The 15,128-nt window shown below is 37.2% G+C and overlaps 1 protein-coding gene across 1 annotated transcript in view; it reads right to left on the reverse strand.

Moving 5' to 3' along the window:
- Positions 1–2,946: 2,946 nt before the first annotated feature.
- The window catches only part of VAPA (VAMP associated protein A), a 39,485-nt gene continuing 27,303 nt past the window's right edge, over positions 2,947–15,128 (reverse strand). Inside the window, exons 3-6 of the mRNA XM_086740618.1 lie at positions 11,879–11,982; positions 9,815–9,895; positions 7,254–7,430; positions 2,947–6,278 (exon numbers count right to left, since the gene is read on the reverse strand). Of these exons, the coding sequence (XP_086596744.1) occupies positions 6,120–6,278; positions 7,254–7,430; positions 9,815–9,895; positions 11,879–11,982 (521 nt within the window). The 3' untranslated portion in view covers positions 2,947–6,119. The remainder of the gene's footprint in view (positions 6,279–7,253; positions 7,431–9,814; positions 9,896–11,878; positions 11,983–15,128) is intronic.

Below are 15,128 nucleotides of genomic sequence, written 5' to 3' on the forward strand. Positions count from 1 at the left end.
AGGAAGGCTTGATGAGGAGTGAAGTGTGTGTGGTAGAAAACAGAGGCTCTACCTAAACCCTCCGTTCCCAATCATTTGTCTCAACACTTGCGCCTCAGTTTCCCCATCTCTAAAGCCAGGATAAGCCATCCTTACAAAGCAGACTGAGACACAAAGATTGCTATTTAATTACTACCCACTCTGAGAACAGCCTAGACATTAATCACCAGTGACAATCTCTCTGAATTCACCTATGCATGTGAACCCGCACCAGCACTAGTAAAAACTTTCAAGAACATCCTGAAATAATTATTCACAGACTACAGCTTTTTTTTTTTTTTTTTTTGGCAGAACTTGGATGATAAGCAGGCTAACTTAAAAAAAAAAAAAAAAAGAAAAAAAGAAAAAAAAACACGAAACAACTCACAATGCTTTTTTTCCTTATACACAAGTTTAAAAGGTAACTATTTCAGTCACCTTTCAATTATTTTTTCATTTCTTTCAAGTGCCTGAGCTCAGACTGCTTCGCTGCTATAACAGCTGTCTGTCTCACACCTCTGTGCCTGGACACCGTAACACCCTTTCAGTCTTTTCTAAAGAAGAGGGAGGGGAAGAGCAGCATTCCACCACTGCCAGCAACCAAAATAGCTGCTGTATAAACAGGGTTTCAGTACCCTGCTGGGAGCATTATCAACATTCCATAAACCAAGCTTTAAATAAAATGGTATGGTGTCATAGTGGGCAACATCACATCTTTCATCCCCTACAAATCATATTTCATTCAAATCAGTTCCTACATCCAGTTCACCATGCAAACACATAAACCCTTGTCCCAGGAAAAGAGTCACTGACCTTATCGTTGTTCTGGTTTTGTTTAGTGAGGGGGGCCTAAGGTGGTAGCTTCTGCAAGAAGCTGCTAGAAGTCGCTCCCCTTTGTTCAGTGGACTCAGCCGGGCCTAGGGCGGACCCGCTGCTGACCAAGGCAGAGCCAATTGGTAGCAGAATGTCCCGTGATAACGCCTCTGTGATAACGTATTTAAGAGGAAAACAGAAAAAAAAAAAGGCAGAGATGATGTGAGGAGCTGAGTGGGGGCAGAGAGGGGAAGGTGTGAGCCTGGTGGGCCTTGCAGGCCCCACCCTCTGTCCTCCTGCTGGGCGGCCAACTGGGTCCGACTCGGCCCGGCCCGGCTGCAAGAAGTAGAGAGATGAGATGTGAAGAGATTCTGAGAGGCGTCTGCCAGCCTGTTGTGAAGAATTTTTCTTGAGAGGAACGGCTGCAGACGCCAAGGTCAGTGAAGAAGGAGGGGGAGAAGGAGTAATGCGGCTCCTGGCCAAGATTCCCCTGCAGCCTGTGGTGATGACCATGGTGGAGCAGGTTGTCCCCCTGCAGCCCATGGAGGAGCAGAGATCCACCCGCAGCCCGTGGAGGACCCCACATCGGGGAAGGTGGATGCCTGAAGGCGGCTGTGGCCCATGGAGGGCCTGCTGGGGCAGCTGTTCTGGAGGGACTGCACCCCGTGGAAGAGATGACCCACACCGGAGCAATTTCACAAAGGACTGTGGCCCATGGGAGGGACCCCACAAAGGAGCAGGGGAGGAATGTGAGTTCTTCCCCTGACAACAAAGCAGCAGCATAAAAAAAAAGTGTGATGAACTGACCAGGACCCCCATTCCCTCTTCCCCCCTGTGCTGCTCGGGTAGGGGAAGGTGGTAGAGATAATGTTAAGCCCGGGAAGAGGGAGGGGTGGGGGAGGTTATTTTGTTCTCTGTCTCATTCTCCTGCTTGGTTTTTAGCAATAAATGAATAGTTTTCCGCAAGTCAAGTCTGTTTTGCCCATAACGGTAACTTTAAGGATTTTCTCCGTTCTTATCTCAAACCTCGAGCCTTTTTTCTTATGTGATCTCTCCCTGTTCTCTCAAGAGGGTGGGGGGAGTGAAAGAGAGACTGCGTAGTCTGGTCCCGATCGGGGCTGAACTACGACAACAATCTACCAGTAATAAGAAAGCCAGATAAAAGGTAAGAATCAATTGTTTTGCTTTTGCACAAGATTTCATTTCTATATAGGTACTTTTCACCTAGAGAGCAAATAAATTAAGATGACAACATCATCACTACCTCTGCTTATGCAGCCCAGTCAGAATCAGAAATTATCATAAACATGCAACCTGCATTCAAAAAGACAGCAGACCAACTTTGATACACTTGGTACATTATCTGAGTGCCCCTGAAAAGAACTTCAGACAGGAAGAAATAGGTCTCATTTAATCATTATTTTCAGTTCTTCCTACAGGAGCTCAAACCCTGTCTCCTGTATTTAGCTCGCCCTCTTGTCCAACATTGAAGTGTGCCACCAGACTAAAGCTGCCACAGAAGCTCAAGATCAGCAAAGACAAGAGTCTCCCTGGCAGCAGCGGTCAGTGATACACACCAATGTGCCTTCCAGGATACACCCCGCAAAGCCATTCAATAGGAACCAACGTAGAAAGCAAAGTGGTGAACCCTTATGTTCACAGCAACGTGCCTAAAAGATTAGCTACAAAATTTCATCCCACCTGTCAACATGAAGAGCAGGGCATTTCAATATTCTAGTAAATGTTTACTAGGGTTGCTCTGTAACTGAATAGCTCTTGTTCCATCTTTTGCCACAGACTGAAGCAAGCGTTTACCCTGGCAACTCAGTGCAAGCATGAATACCTAGGGACTCCAAACAGGAAAAAGAAAACTCTTTGTCATGATGACTATTATAAATCTGACAAACCATTAGCATCCTCAGTATTGCCTGGATTCAGCAGCCTGCTCTTCACTCCCAACACTTCATCCAAGGCAGCTTAATTGTATTTACTAGCAGTACCTAGAAGCAAGGCAGTCACACCGCCTGTGAAGTGGACTAGATACACCTATTCAGTATCAGCAGTCTACAGAACATACATAGTGAGGGAGAACTTCCAAAATGAAAAGGACACTACTACATTTTTAATGGTTTATTAACACTTCAACTTTTAATATCTTTGAAGAAGGCCTGAAAGATAAGTTTTGCTTATTGACTTTGTCTTTTCCCCTTTGGCAAAATGTCACCTTCCACCTCCTCCCTCCACCCAAGAGGATAATGAAGTTTCAAAGCTAGTGTTTGGTTGCTTCTTACATGTAAATTGGCTTCAATCATAGCAGCAGAAACATGCAAGCCTGGGCAACAGTGTTTGTCAACAGCTTTTACAGAATGAGTAGAAGTGCACAAATAACTTGTGCATTCATACAAATAACTTTTTCTTAAATGAACTTCATATATATATATATATATATTTAAAGTGAGTTAAATTTGGTGCCCAGAATTATTACAGAAGCTTTATGTTATATTTAACTAGGTTTTTTTTTTTCCCCCAGAACCATCATACTACCCTTTTTTAAAGTGCTATATTCATAAAAACTTAAAATACTACTTTGATACTGTATACTTGTTCCGTCTCGCTCTTTTGAGAAATCAGAAGAGCAACCTGCAACACATATTTCTCTGCAGTTATGCATGTAGCCTCACACAACTTTATGGGCATCATCGTCTGATCGTATCACTAGGAACAGTGGAGAGACTGTACTTCCCCATGCTTACATACACAAGTAAGCAGGCAGACAAAGCAAGAAGTTCTAACCATTTCAAGAACAAAGACAAACAATTTAATCCATATTACATAATTCACTGAATACAGTTGACCTCATCCAAAGTGACTCCTGAGAGCAAAATAGTTTTAGCATTACATTTTATATACAGCTATGAAGGGATTACTGGAAACCAAGACAGTCTCCTTATACCATTAGTAAGTACACTGGTTACAAGACCACTGCACACTTTTACTTTGAAGACATTACTTAAACCGTGACCAAGTTTTACCACTCCCTGTTTGTTGTTTACGAAAAGTTATTTCACCAGTATTTTTACCTTATTTCTGCTGCCAGACACCAAAATCTGAGTCAGCTGCATTGAGCAATGACTCCTTTTTCTACTCTAAAGTCCTGAAACTGCTAGCTACCCTTGAAAACCTCCATACACTATGCTGTAAACATTTTAAGATCTTCCAGGGGCTTCCCCCCCCCCCCCCTTCAACGCAGGAGTGACTGCTCTGTCTGAAGCAAACTACATCCTGCACACTATTGCTTCTGTTATTTTCCACATAATCAGTTTGGAACAGGCCTTGAAAATTTGATGCGGCAATGTTCTGTTAGAGAGAGAAAAAAAAATCATCAGGAAAGTTACACCATTCTGAACCAGCGGAACCAAAATAATCAAGACCTTAACATAGTTTTTCCAGTCACTGGAAGGAGACTTGAATGCGGACACTGGAACAAGTAATTGGAAACATCTGTGCTTGCATGCTTAAGTGAAAAGATAAGCAGTATTTGCATTTTCTTCATCATCTTCCTTGCACAAATGCAAGATTTTATAAAAAAGTTTATCACAGAGAGCAATGACAGAACATGATGTAATTATAGTTTTCTTAAAAAAAAAAAAAAAAAAAAAAAAAAAAAACCAAAACCAAAAAAAACCCACTAGAAATCAAAGGCAACCAAGATAACGTACATCTTCTCTAGAACATTTTTCTCAGCTACATAAGGTGTCCATATACCAAGGTCTAACACACTTAGCTGCACCACATCAAGTCAAGCTGTCCAAGAGCATACACAATTTTGCTTACAGGAGTATACCCCTTCTGCAATTTTTCAGTTTACAAGTAATTCCCTGTATTGGATTATGCTTAGTCAGAAGTACAGATAATATTTTGTTCCAATACTATTGTTTGGTTTTATGACATATTCAGAGATGAGGCAAGATATAAGATTAAGTGCAGGGAAGCATTTTAGACCCCCAAAAATGTATTCTTTAAAACTTAGCTATACATGGTTAACACAGGTAGATCTGCCAAGAGTTACATAAAAATTATTTTCATTTTCAAAAGGTGAGCAATTGAGGCTCACTCAGCAAACTTCAACTCTTCTGCATCGTGGAATTCATTATGGGTGTCCAAATCACTCAAACTGCATTTTTTAATAGCTGCTAAAACAGAATTACAAACCAAGTAAGTTAATATATGTGAACTAAGTACCTTTATGAAATCAGAGAATAATGTTGACTCCTGGAAGACACCCAGAAGATCCAAAGATGGAACAGAAGGTTGATTATTACACTCTTGCACAATCCAAGCAAACTGTTAATATATTGAAAACATTCATGTCTGGTATTTGTGCCTGCTGGATATCCAAATTATTCTGTCCCAAAACAAGTTTGACAACCATTCTCTCTGTAGTTGAAAGCAGCCAGAAAACAGTTAATTTTTTTAAGCAAATGGAAGCTTTTTTTTCCTCCAAAGCTTCAATTACAACAGTCTAAGCCAGAGACTTATGCAAATAAACTTCAAAAATAGCCATTTGTTACAAGTAGCAAATTACCATGAACAATGAATTTGTTAGGAATCCCTTCTAAAAGTACGACACACACAAACAGGCTACCCAGCAGAAAAAATCTGTTAACAATTTTATTTCTTTTGTAATGTTAAATATTATGGGACAGGATTGTAAGGATGAAGAACTCTCAACAATGCCTCACAACGGATAAGAAAGAAATTCTGCCATGATATTAGCAACGTAAGGTAAGGAGAAAATTTACACAGTAAGAGGCACCATTTCCCCCAGAATACCTCTTGTCATATTCCTGAATGAGTGGGATTAGCAACCTAATAAATCATTTTTCAAGAGGTAATAGCAACAGATAAAATTTTAAAGGATTATTAAAATAACATTTACAAGACTCTGAACAATTTTTGAACTCTTATTAAAACCACAGAAAGAAAGAACAATTCTTTATTTATGAATTTTCATAAAGGACTGACTGTGCAACTGACACCTGCTATTGATGACTTAATGTACAATTTTGTCCAGTAGCTGAACAGTTTGTCTTTTTAGATTGTGTTTTCTAACCGTGCGAGATCATTAAAGGCAAAGCCTGTTATGATGCTGTACACAAAAATGGCCACTTGGGCCATACTACCAATGAAGTGGTAGGTAAACAAATCTTTTTCTGGCCAAGAAAAAAAAAAAAAAGAAAGAAAGAAAAAGGAAGCTGCATTTTGCATGCTTCTCTCACTCATTCTTTCTACAAGATGAACTTCCCTAGAAAGAATCCAATGAAAATGGCTGCAATTACAACAAGAAGTGAAGGGAGAGAATTAGAGCCATTATCTCTGAGGGCCAAAGCTGTGGGTGATCCAGATTTATCCGAGTGCGCTACCTTTCTGAGCCTCAAGCCTTCATCCTGAGGGAGAAAAAAAAACACAGATGGAAAAAAAATTATGAACACATCTTCCTTACAATTGTAAAAACCTAACTCATACGCCGAATTTAATGGTGAACATTTAAATAAAGTTTAAAAAAATAAAAACAACATTACATCACACTAAAATCTAAAATACGAACAGAGCAAACCATAACATTTCAAACAAGGACAGGTAATCTACTTGTCTCTCTCCAGAAAGAGATAAGAAAGATTCTGAAATTCTTTCTAGGCACAATGAAAAATCCTGCTTTTAGTTACTATGTGTCACAATTAAATACCAGTAATTCCTTATTGTTAAGGAGAAACATCTGCTTTGTGTAGTGTTTCTCCAAATGTTCCAGCGTCACCAGAATTACGGGTGTGGAAACTTCATTACTTCATGATTCTTTAAAAGGCTACCATGGCCAATGGAACTGCGAGATACTCAAAAGCAAATATATAGAAAAGTCACATAAAGTCACATATTGACCAGTTGCAGGTTACTGAAATGCCCCCTTTATACAAAGGTACTGGAAAGCAGTGGTTGCTTACCTTCTCTAGCCAAACAATTGTTCTTGTTCACTAACAATCTGTGATACAGGATGTTACTACTTTGGATTTCATTTACTCATTCTTAAGAATTAATCATAATGCACTTTTATTAACAGCTACTACTTCAGTATCTCTGATTTAGCCTTAAATTAACTAATAACATATTAAACAGCACCATTTCATTTAAGAAGGAATTTATGTAGCTTCAGTATCTCATCCATGACAATCACAAAGTCTCCAACACTGAGGAGTTTAAAATATACAGTATATACAGGACAGTAAAATCGTATTACAAATCAATCCTGACATTCTAGCAGCTGCACCTAATTTCTGGAATACACATTTATTGGCCTAATTACAAATCAGACCTTTCAGTCAAGAGGAGTGAAGCCACTTCAATATAAACACGGAAGCAGAACTTACTCTCAGGTGTCGATTTTCATCCGTCAGCTTCATAATCTCCGCTTGAAGTCTTTTGCACTCCTCCACTAGCTTCCTTGTTTCAGTATCATTAAGTGAAACACTATGTGATTTTGGCATCGGTCCATCCTGCTTAGATGTATTCAGTACTGGTGCAGGCTTGCTTGCATCTATATCATTCTACAAATATTGGGAATGACGTGAAAATTTTACTTTCATAGAGAAAAATTATCCACAGCTTAAAATTGAAAGAATCCAGCTACTAATATAGTTCAATTAAGTTTATATTTACAGTAATCTGAACAAATACTTCTGTTATCATGTCAATTCAGATTAGCTCAAATATTAAAAAGCAAGAAAAGACTGCACTTGTTTACATTTGGTACTACATGCTACTGAGACAAAAATTAATACTTTAGCTGCTTGACACTGACAAAGCAGGCTTTCAAAAGATGGCATAAAATACACCAAACGGCATTTGAGCTTGAGAGAAAAAAAGTAAAAGTAAGAAAGTAATCCTGCAATAGTAAGAAACAAAACAAAGCTAAAAGAAAACAGGTTGTGTCACCAACTACTATGAAGTATGTACAGCAAAAATATTTTGTACTTATAGCACCTTTGACTGAAGGAAAATAAATTATTGCACAAACATGGAATTAAAGTCTCACAGCATCTCCAAAATGCTCACTACTAATTTTGAATACAAGTGAAGTCACATAAAAAGCTGTGAGAAAATAAAAAATAAAATTTAAATCCAGTTGCCACAGCTCTGCTCAAAATATACAATGATCTTCAGTAGACATTAATAATACAATGGTTTCAACTGTATAGCCCAGATTACCATTTGTAAAAACACAGCATTCATGTGGCAATAGACCCAGAAACAGCTCCTACTAAGATTCAGGCTTCTGTATGCCTACTTGCTTGGCTACACAGCTATGTCATTTAGACCACCACCATACTGCATGAATAACCAAAGTTATCCAAGATAAGTACTAAATATAACAGAAAAATCTATTAAAAGATAAACACATCTATGTAATCACAAAGCAACTAAACAGATGATGCAAGAATTGTTTTTAGTTATGCAGTTATTTCATCTACAGCATCTACCCGCATGTCACGTTTTTTGCAATGTAGCCTTTAGATAGCCTAAGAGTCAGATCCTGCTACTCCAACAGGCACTCCTAACTGGATTTTAAAGACCAACATATTTATATCATGAGTAAGAAGATAGAGATCTGTTACTTTTTAAATTGGTTTGCTAACTGAACTGACTTCCTTTAGTAGCACCGAAACTTCACAAGAGACCTAAGTCTTATCTGCCTGGAACAAACCACCTCCTGCTGTTTGACCTCATTGACTGGTTTCTTCATGTCAATCTTCTGGCTGTGACTGGTAGGCATCTGAAGAAAGTTGTTGGTGACTGGAGAGAAATACTTGTGTCCTGGCACAGGTATATCCTGAGGTGGCAGGTGAGGCTTACCCTCAGGACTTGGCAGATTTCTCATTGCCAGGTTTAAGGGATTGACTATATAAACTGCTAAAGCCGGGTTTTGCAGCCCTACACTGCTACACAACTATCATGTACAGTCAATACTATGAAGATACCACATTAAAGGAAGTACAGAAGGAGGTAGTTTTGTATAATCCACTACATTTCTTTCACTACATTATACATTTAATAAAGTTAAAAACAAATATAATTTTTCTAATATCCAAGATGTAATTTAACGAGAAGGTAAAAAACACAGAAAGTAGCCGAATAAGTGCCTTGATAATAAATGCTTAACCTTTACAGTTTTAGCATTTAACACACACTTAGGCAGCTTACACCTGAATGAAAGGCTGCATCTCATAAATTATCCTTTACTAGAAAAAAAAAAAAAAAAAACAAAAAAAAACCCACCAACAAACCACCATCAAAACCATCATACTGAAGGCAAGAGTATGAAAGAGGTAACAGGGTTGGTTTTTTTTTGTCTGAATATCTGTCTTTACCACTACCTTAAAAAAAAATGCATTTAGGATTCCCAAAGTATGTATTAATTTCTAATCACAACTTCCTTTTCTATTTCAGTTAAATTAGAAACAGAATTTCTAAAACTGAAAAGCAGTTAATACTTTAAAAAGTAAATGATGCAATTCACTTTTCACTGTATGCAGTATTAAAGAGCCTCCTTTTTTTTTTTTTTTTTAAATCTGACAGCAATAAAATGCTAAGCAAATGAATAACAAAAACAACACAAGGATAATAATTTTTGGCACTAGTCTCCACTGTTGGAGGTTTTTAAGATGCAACTGGACAGGGTGCTCCTTTCCCAATGAAATGCTGGACAACATGGCATTTCAAGGTCCCTTTCAACCTAGGCTGTTCTACAATGCCATGAATCCTTGAAAACTTACATACTGAACACCCCTCCTGTCTGTTTAATTTAGTACAAATTCCTACAATTCATTTAAGCAACAAATCAAATAGGTTTAAAAAAAATTCAAACCAAATAAGATGCACACGTGAGATCCTACTAGTCAGTATATGAGTTTCTTACTCTTTTCTTACTTACCAGTTTATCATTTTCGTTGGGCATTTCAAACACACATCTCAATTTGGAGTCCATTAACTCATCAGGTTTTGCTTCTTTCCACTAAGACAACAATTAATATAGTTACTTAACATGCCAGACTCATGCAAACATCTGAACACTTCATAAGCTTGCTCTTAGTACTTGCCTCTTATATAGCCGAATACTGTCCTTACCCTAGCTGCAATTTTCAGACTTGCTTCTGAACAACGGGGTTTTGTTCACTTTGACTATTGCGAAATAATGAAAGCTAGAAATGGCTAAAATTAAGTCTGGAAATGGAAATGAGTAAATTGAAGGCAAGGATGAATCCAGAGGTTTGTAGGGGATAGAGGGGACAACACAGTGGTTCCTTTAGCACACAATGAGGAATAAGCAGCATGTGAGTCAGCTTAAGAACAATGTTCTAGCCCTATCACTTCTTGGTAGACATACTCCTTATGTCCTTTCTTGGAAGGCCCCATTTCAAACAAAAGATTCCTTTTAGTGACTCTTCGTTTAGTTAAAGAGTAAATTTCTTTAGTTCTTTAACCACTTCCTCCTTTTATTGCATAATACATTACAAGTTGGGCCTAGATATTTTTTGAAAGCTATCTGTACATAAACATTTTTAAATTCTAATGGTTATCACCATATTTAAATGGCTCTGCTCAACTAACAACTTTCAAAGTATACACTTCATGTGGTTGCCTTAAATCTCTAGGCTCAGAGACTGATCTGAAGTCCGTGGCAGTTTTTCCAACAGTAGGTCCTCTGAAGTCACCTTAGAACTACAGGTCTTACAGACTAGAATATCCAGGTTTCTCATAACATTTCTCCTTTTTTTAATGTTCTTTTTCCAGTGGCATTAGTTGTTACAGTAACTTATAACAATTGCCAATTTTCTGTAAAATCTCTTTCTCAGGATTCTATACTCAAATACACTGAGAAAGCTGTTATTTGAAAGGTATTTCTAAAGTGGATTTTTGTATCATCACCAAATAGTTACACTTCATTTACCATGGATATCCAAGAGCTATCAGAGCATATTAAGAAAAAGTAAATGAGACCAACAAGGAAGAGAGATGTTAACTGTGTAGCTGCATGTCTCAAAAGCATAACAAAATCTAAAAGGTTTTCCACTGTTTCCTGTGAAGAGCGATGCTACAGTAGTCTCTGCCTTCATGTAAGGAGACAAAGCCTAAACTTGCAGAAGTCTAGTGGATTTCAGTGATTTATAAAACCTTATCTTTATCCTTTATTCCCGCTCTCCTCCTCTGCCATGAGTGAACATTGAAGGTACCTGCGTAAACTCAGGCATTCCTTAAAATAACCTCTAGAGACAGAAGCCTGTGCATCATTCCCCTCCACTTTAATATACATGCTTATAGGAGCCCAGGTACACCCTAAAGGACATGTTCTGACAACTGAAAGCTTCCTTCGCATTGCTGCCAGCTTGTAATGTCAGAATTGGGTGTCCTTACTTCTGAACTAACAAGCATAAACCTAAATCTCTTCTTTCTAGCTCTTTCATCAGATTGATTCTGCCTAAGAACTGAATCTACAATATGTTCTGTTAAAACAGAAAATAAATCTATCATTTGTGCTGTGTTTAACCACTTGATATCTTGTAGAGAGACGTATCTTAGCCTTCCAAATTTTTTAATTTATTATAATCCCATTCAATATTCCACTTAAGACACTTTTTAGACCAAATGCACCTATTTCATACAGCTTCAGGCTTGTTGTTTAAATATACTCTTGGTTCCTTCAAATACAATCTGTTTGTCCCCTTCAGATTACCTGCATATAAGATAAAACACGCCCATATTTTAACAGTGAACTGACCTTACCTTAGATGCACTATTTCCATTCAACCAGTTCACTAGGCAAGTTCTAAGAACTGAGCTTGTATTTAATATTAAAAACCCTGAATCACTTACGGAAGTCATACTTGTCACAGAAAACTCAATTCTTCTCCAAAAGTAAATTCCAAAACCCAATTAAGCCTGAATTTTTAAGGAAAAAAAAAATATACAACAGTAATTTTACCCCATTGTTACTTACCACTGCCTCCATATCTGAAATATTTGGTGGTGCATAGGTTGTTTGTACCATAAACTTGTGTTTACTCTTTTCATTTGGGTCATAGTCAAAAGGCTGCAGCATTACTGTTCAAAAGAAAAAAAACAAAGCTGTGATTCCTCAGCTAATCACTGTAACAAGCATGCTATCCTCTTCAGATTTGCTTCTCACTGAATGTACTGGAAGTTAAAATGCAAAGGTAATGTTGAAAATAGAGCAGGTACACACTAGCAACAGGTACTGAAAGGAAAGATCTTAAAAGTTTTTCAGAGTCTGATGCAGCTGACACGATTATTTCTGCAATTACTACAACTAAAAGACATTTCACATACAAGTATGAACAAATAGATCCTGTAAGACAGACAAAAACAACCCCAAGCAAACACCACAGGATTTTTCTTTGGAATAAACACGTTATGATTAAGTGAATGCAAAGATAAAAGAATTGTAGCACACATTATGACAGTTACTTGGGGCAGGGTCGGCAGGGGTAGGGCGGTAAAAGAGAGAATCTATATTAGGTAGACCACTAAGCAGCGGGACAAGTTCAAATGACTTCTAAAGGTATATTAATCTAAGCTGGGAGCAAAACTACTATAATACTCCATTCAAACTACAGTTAGTAATTGAGCTCTTAAAAAAAAAAAAAAAAAAAAAGATTTCTAGTTACTAGTTTTGTAGTAACTACACAACACCTTTTATCCAGGTTTTAATATTCTTAAGTACAGTCTAACAGTTAACATTTTTTCAAAAGTACTCCAAAATCCAGGCATATACTTAAATTCTATGGCAAATTTTTGGGCCTCCACTGTATTTTACTCATGAAGAAAGAGGGATGGGATTCAAAACCAAATTCCCTGTATAGGCAGCTTTAAATGAAACATTAAAATAAAACTCATAATATCCACTCCTTACATTTTATCTTACGTATTTTCTTCCTGCATTTTCAGCTTTTAACCTATTCTAATTAAAAAAAAAAAAAAACCCAAACACCTTCTGGATGAAACCAGACATTTTTGACACCACATAGTTTGTGCTACAAGTACCAGAGGTAGAATGTGCAAATAGTTCAGACTTTCTGAATGACAGCCTTTTTACTGCACTTTCAGCTTTCCAAAGTTGAAAACTCTACTGGTCAAAAATGGAAACTCATGTTTCTAAAATTATTTTGAAGCGTGCACAAGCTTAGTGAAAAAAAAATATGTAATTGACAGTATTCATAGTCTCCATTATTTCTACAGCACTGCAATACGTTTACATGGATGTTTTAATTACAGAAGCACAGAACCTTCATCCATCCAAGCTGTATAAGGGCATCCAGGCGCAGCCTGCATGTTTTTACGTCACATAGTAGCTGTCCAGGTCACCTTGACATCACTATTTTGGGTCTGGTTTCTTTAGTTCAAAGGGACTGAAATAACACGATGTCTATAATACAGATCAGGAGATTAGAACTTTTACAGCATATAGTTGCATATCCAGAGGCATAATATAAGGGTTTGCAGAAATACCTGAATACACAAGGTTTGTTATGGTAGTGTCAGGGGACTACTGAAGCAGAAGGATGGACACACTACTAGCAAAGTCTACCTCCAGCCATACTGTCTGTCTGGAGTGAATCCTGAAACAAACCATCATGTTAGCCCCCAGTCTCCTTTTAAAGAAAATTAGTTGCCTTACTCCAGATGGGAGTACAGGATCACATAAATTATATTTAAATACGTGTATATGGGTACACTTGCAACTTGGTCTACCAGAGGATAAGAATTCTGAGTGAACTGTAGAGATAAATTATTTGACAGCGTACATACACTTGTCTTCCACAGAAAGGGAATATCAGTTCAGTATATCTTTATACAAAGTTGAAAGAGAAGTTGAAGTAGTTTCAGATAAAGATTTTTAAAAATCCCAAGAATTACATTTATGGAGTCCTATCAACAGGTACATGTGTATTTACCTATTTTACAGCAATGAAAAAGCTATAGCAGAAATACAGATTTAGCTAGAAAAACACGTTGTGTGCTCTGAACAACCTTCCGATATATTCCAAACCAATTCAGTCTATAGACTTCAACACTGCTACAGTCTCCAACAATTCAATTATATTTTCCTCAATTCTCAATCTTTATTGGATGTACAGTTCAGCATGCTTCCCTTCGCACAGAGAGTAAATTCTTCATGGTAGACTGAACAGTATTAGTTTATAAAATACTAACTCCAGCACGAAAATTATTAACTTGGCCTTTCCAAATTCACTACTACCTACAGAAAAAAAAGTTACTTTGAATTTAATTACACTGCCACTTAACCTTAGGCTTTAAATGTTAGTTTAAAGTTGCAAGTTTTTGCTACAGGATGGTTATATCTACTTTTTTTTTCCCCCTGAAATGTTACATACAGCATAATCAAAGGATAAGTGAATAATCTGAATCAGATATATTTCACAAATAAAGTACAAGAGTGAATTGCAGTATTTGACATGCAAACAATCCTATTTGGAAAAGTTTAAAAGTCAGGTGTCCTTAATCTTTGGTCTCACTGTGGTTCTAAACATAACTGATGAAACTAAATGCTTCTTTCAGATATGGATGCTATAGCAATTTATCTCTAGGAATTGTTCCATCAACAAACTACTGAATAGCATGCAGTACTTCAGTTTCCAAAAGCCAAGGAACAGATGGGGTAACTTGAAAGATGGCAAAGCCAGTTTTCCATCATCAGAGAACTTCTTCACATGCTGGCAGAATCTTTGGATAACTAGTTAAATAACTTTATGTTTTTTGACCACTTAGTAACAGCTGAAAATCTGATTGAACTGAAAAGCAGCAGAAAAAGACAATACACAAATTCAATGAGCTCTTCATGGGTTTCAGTAATCATGGAAAATCTCATGCATACACAAAGGCATAGTTTTCAACATATTCTTGGAATCCCTGAGTTGTCAAGAGATCACTTCTAAGGGGAATTGCAACAAACAACTACAAAAGCAAGCCTCTTGTTAATAGGCATAGGTTTTCTACACAAGAGGGCTTTATCTCCACAAAATAAATCTTAAAGGGGTCTGAAAACCAGAAGGAAGAACAGTAACAAGTAACAGTAACAAGCTGTGAAGGAAAAAGAGTAATACACCATATTCTGAAAAGAAAAATCAATAACAAGCAATTATTGTTAAGAAGTTAACAACAAGAAATAGATTATAAGGTATTATAAGGTATATATCTATTATAAGGTA

Source organism: Chlamydotis macqueenii, chromosome 2 (assembly GCF_036417535.1).
Source record: "Chlamydotis macqueenii isolate bChlMac1 chromosome 2, bChlMac1.mat, whole genome shotgun sequence".
Taxonomy (NCBI): Eukaryota; Metazoa; Chordata; class Aves; order Otidiformes; family Otididae; genus Chlamydotis; species Chlamydotis macqueenii.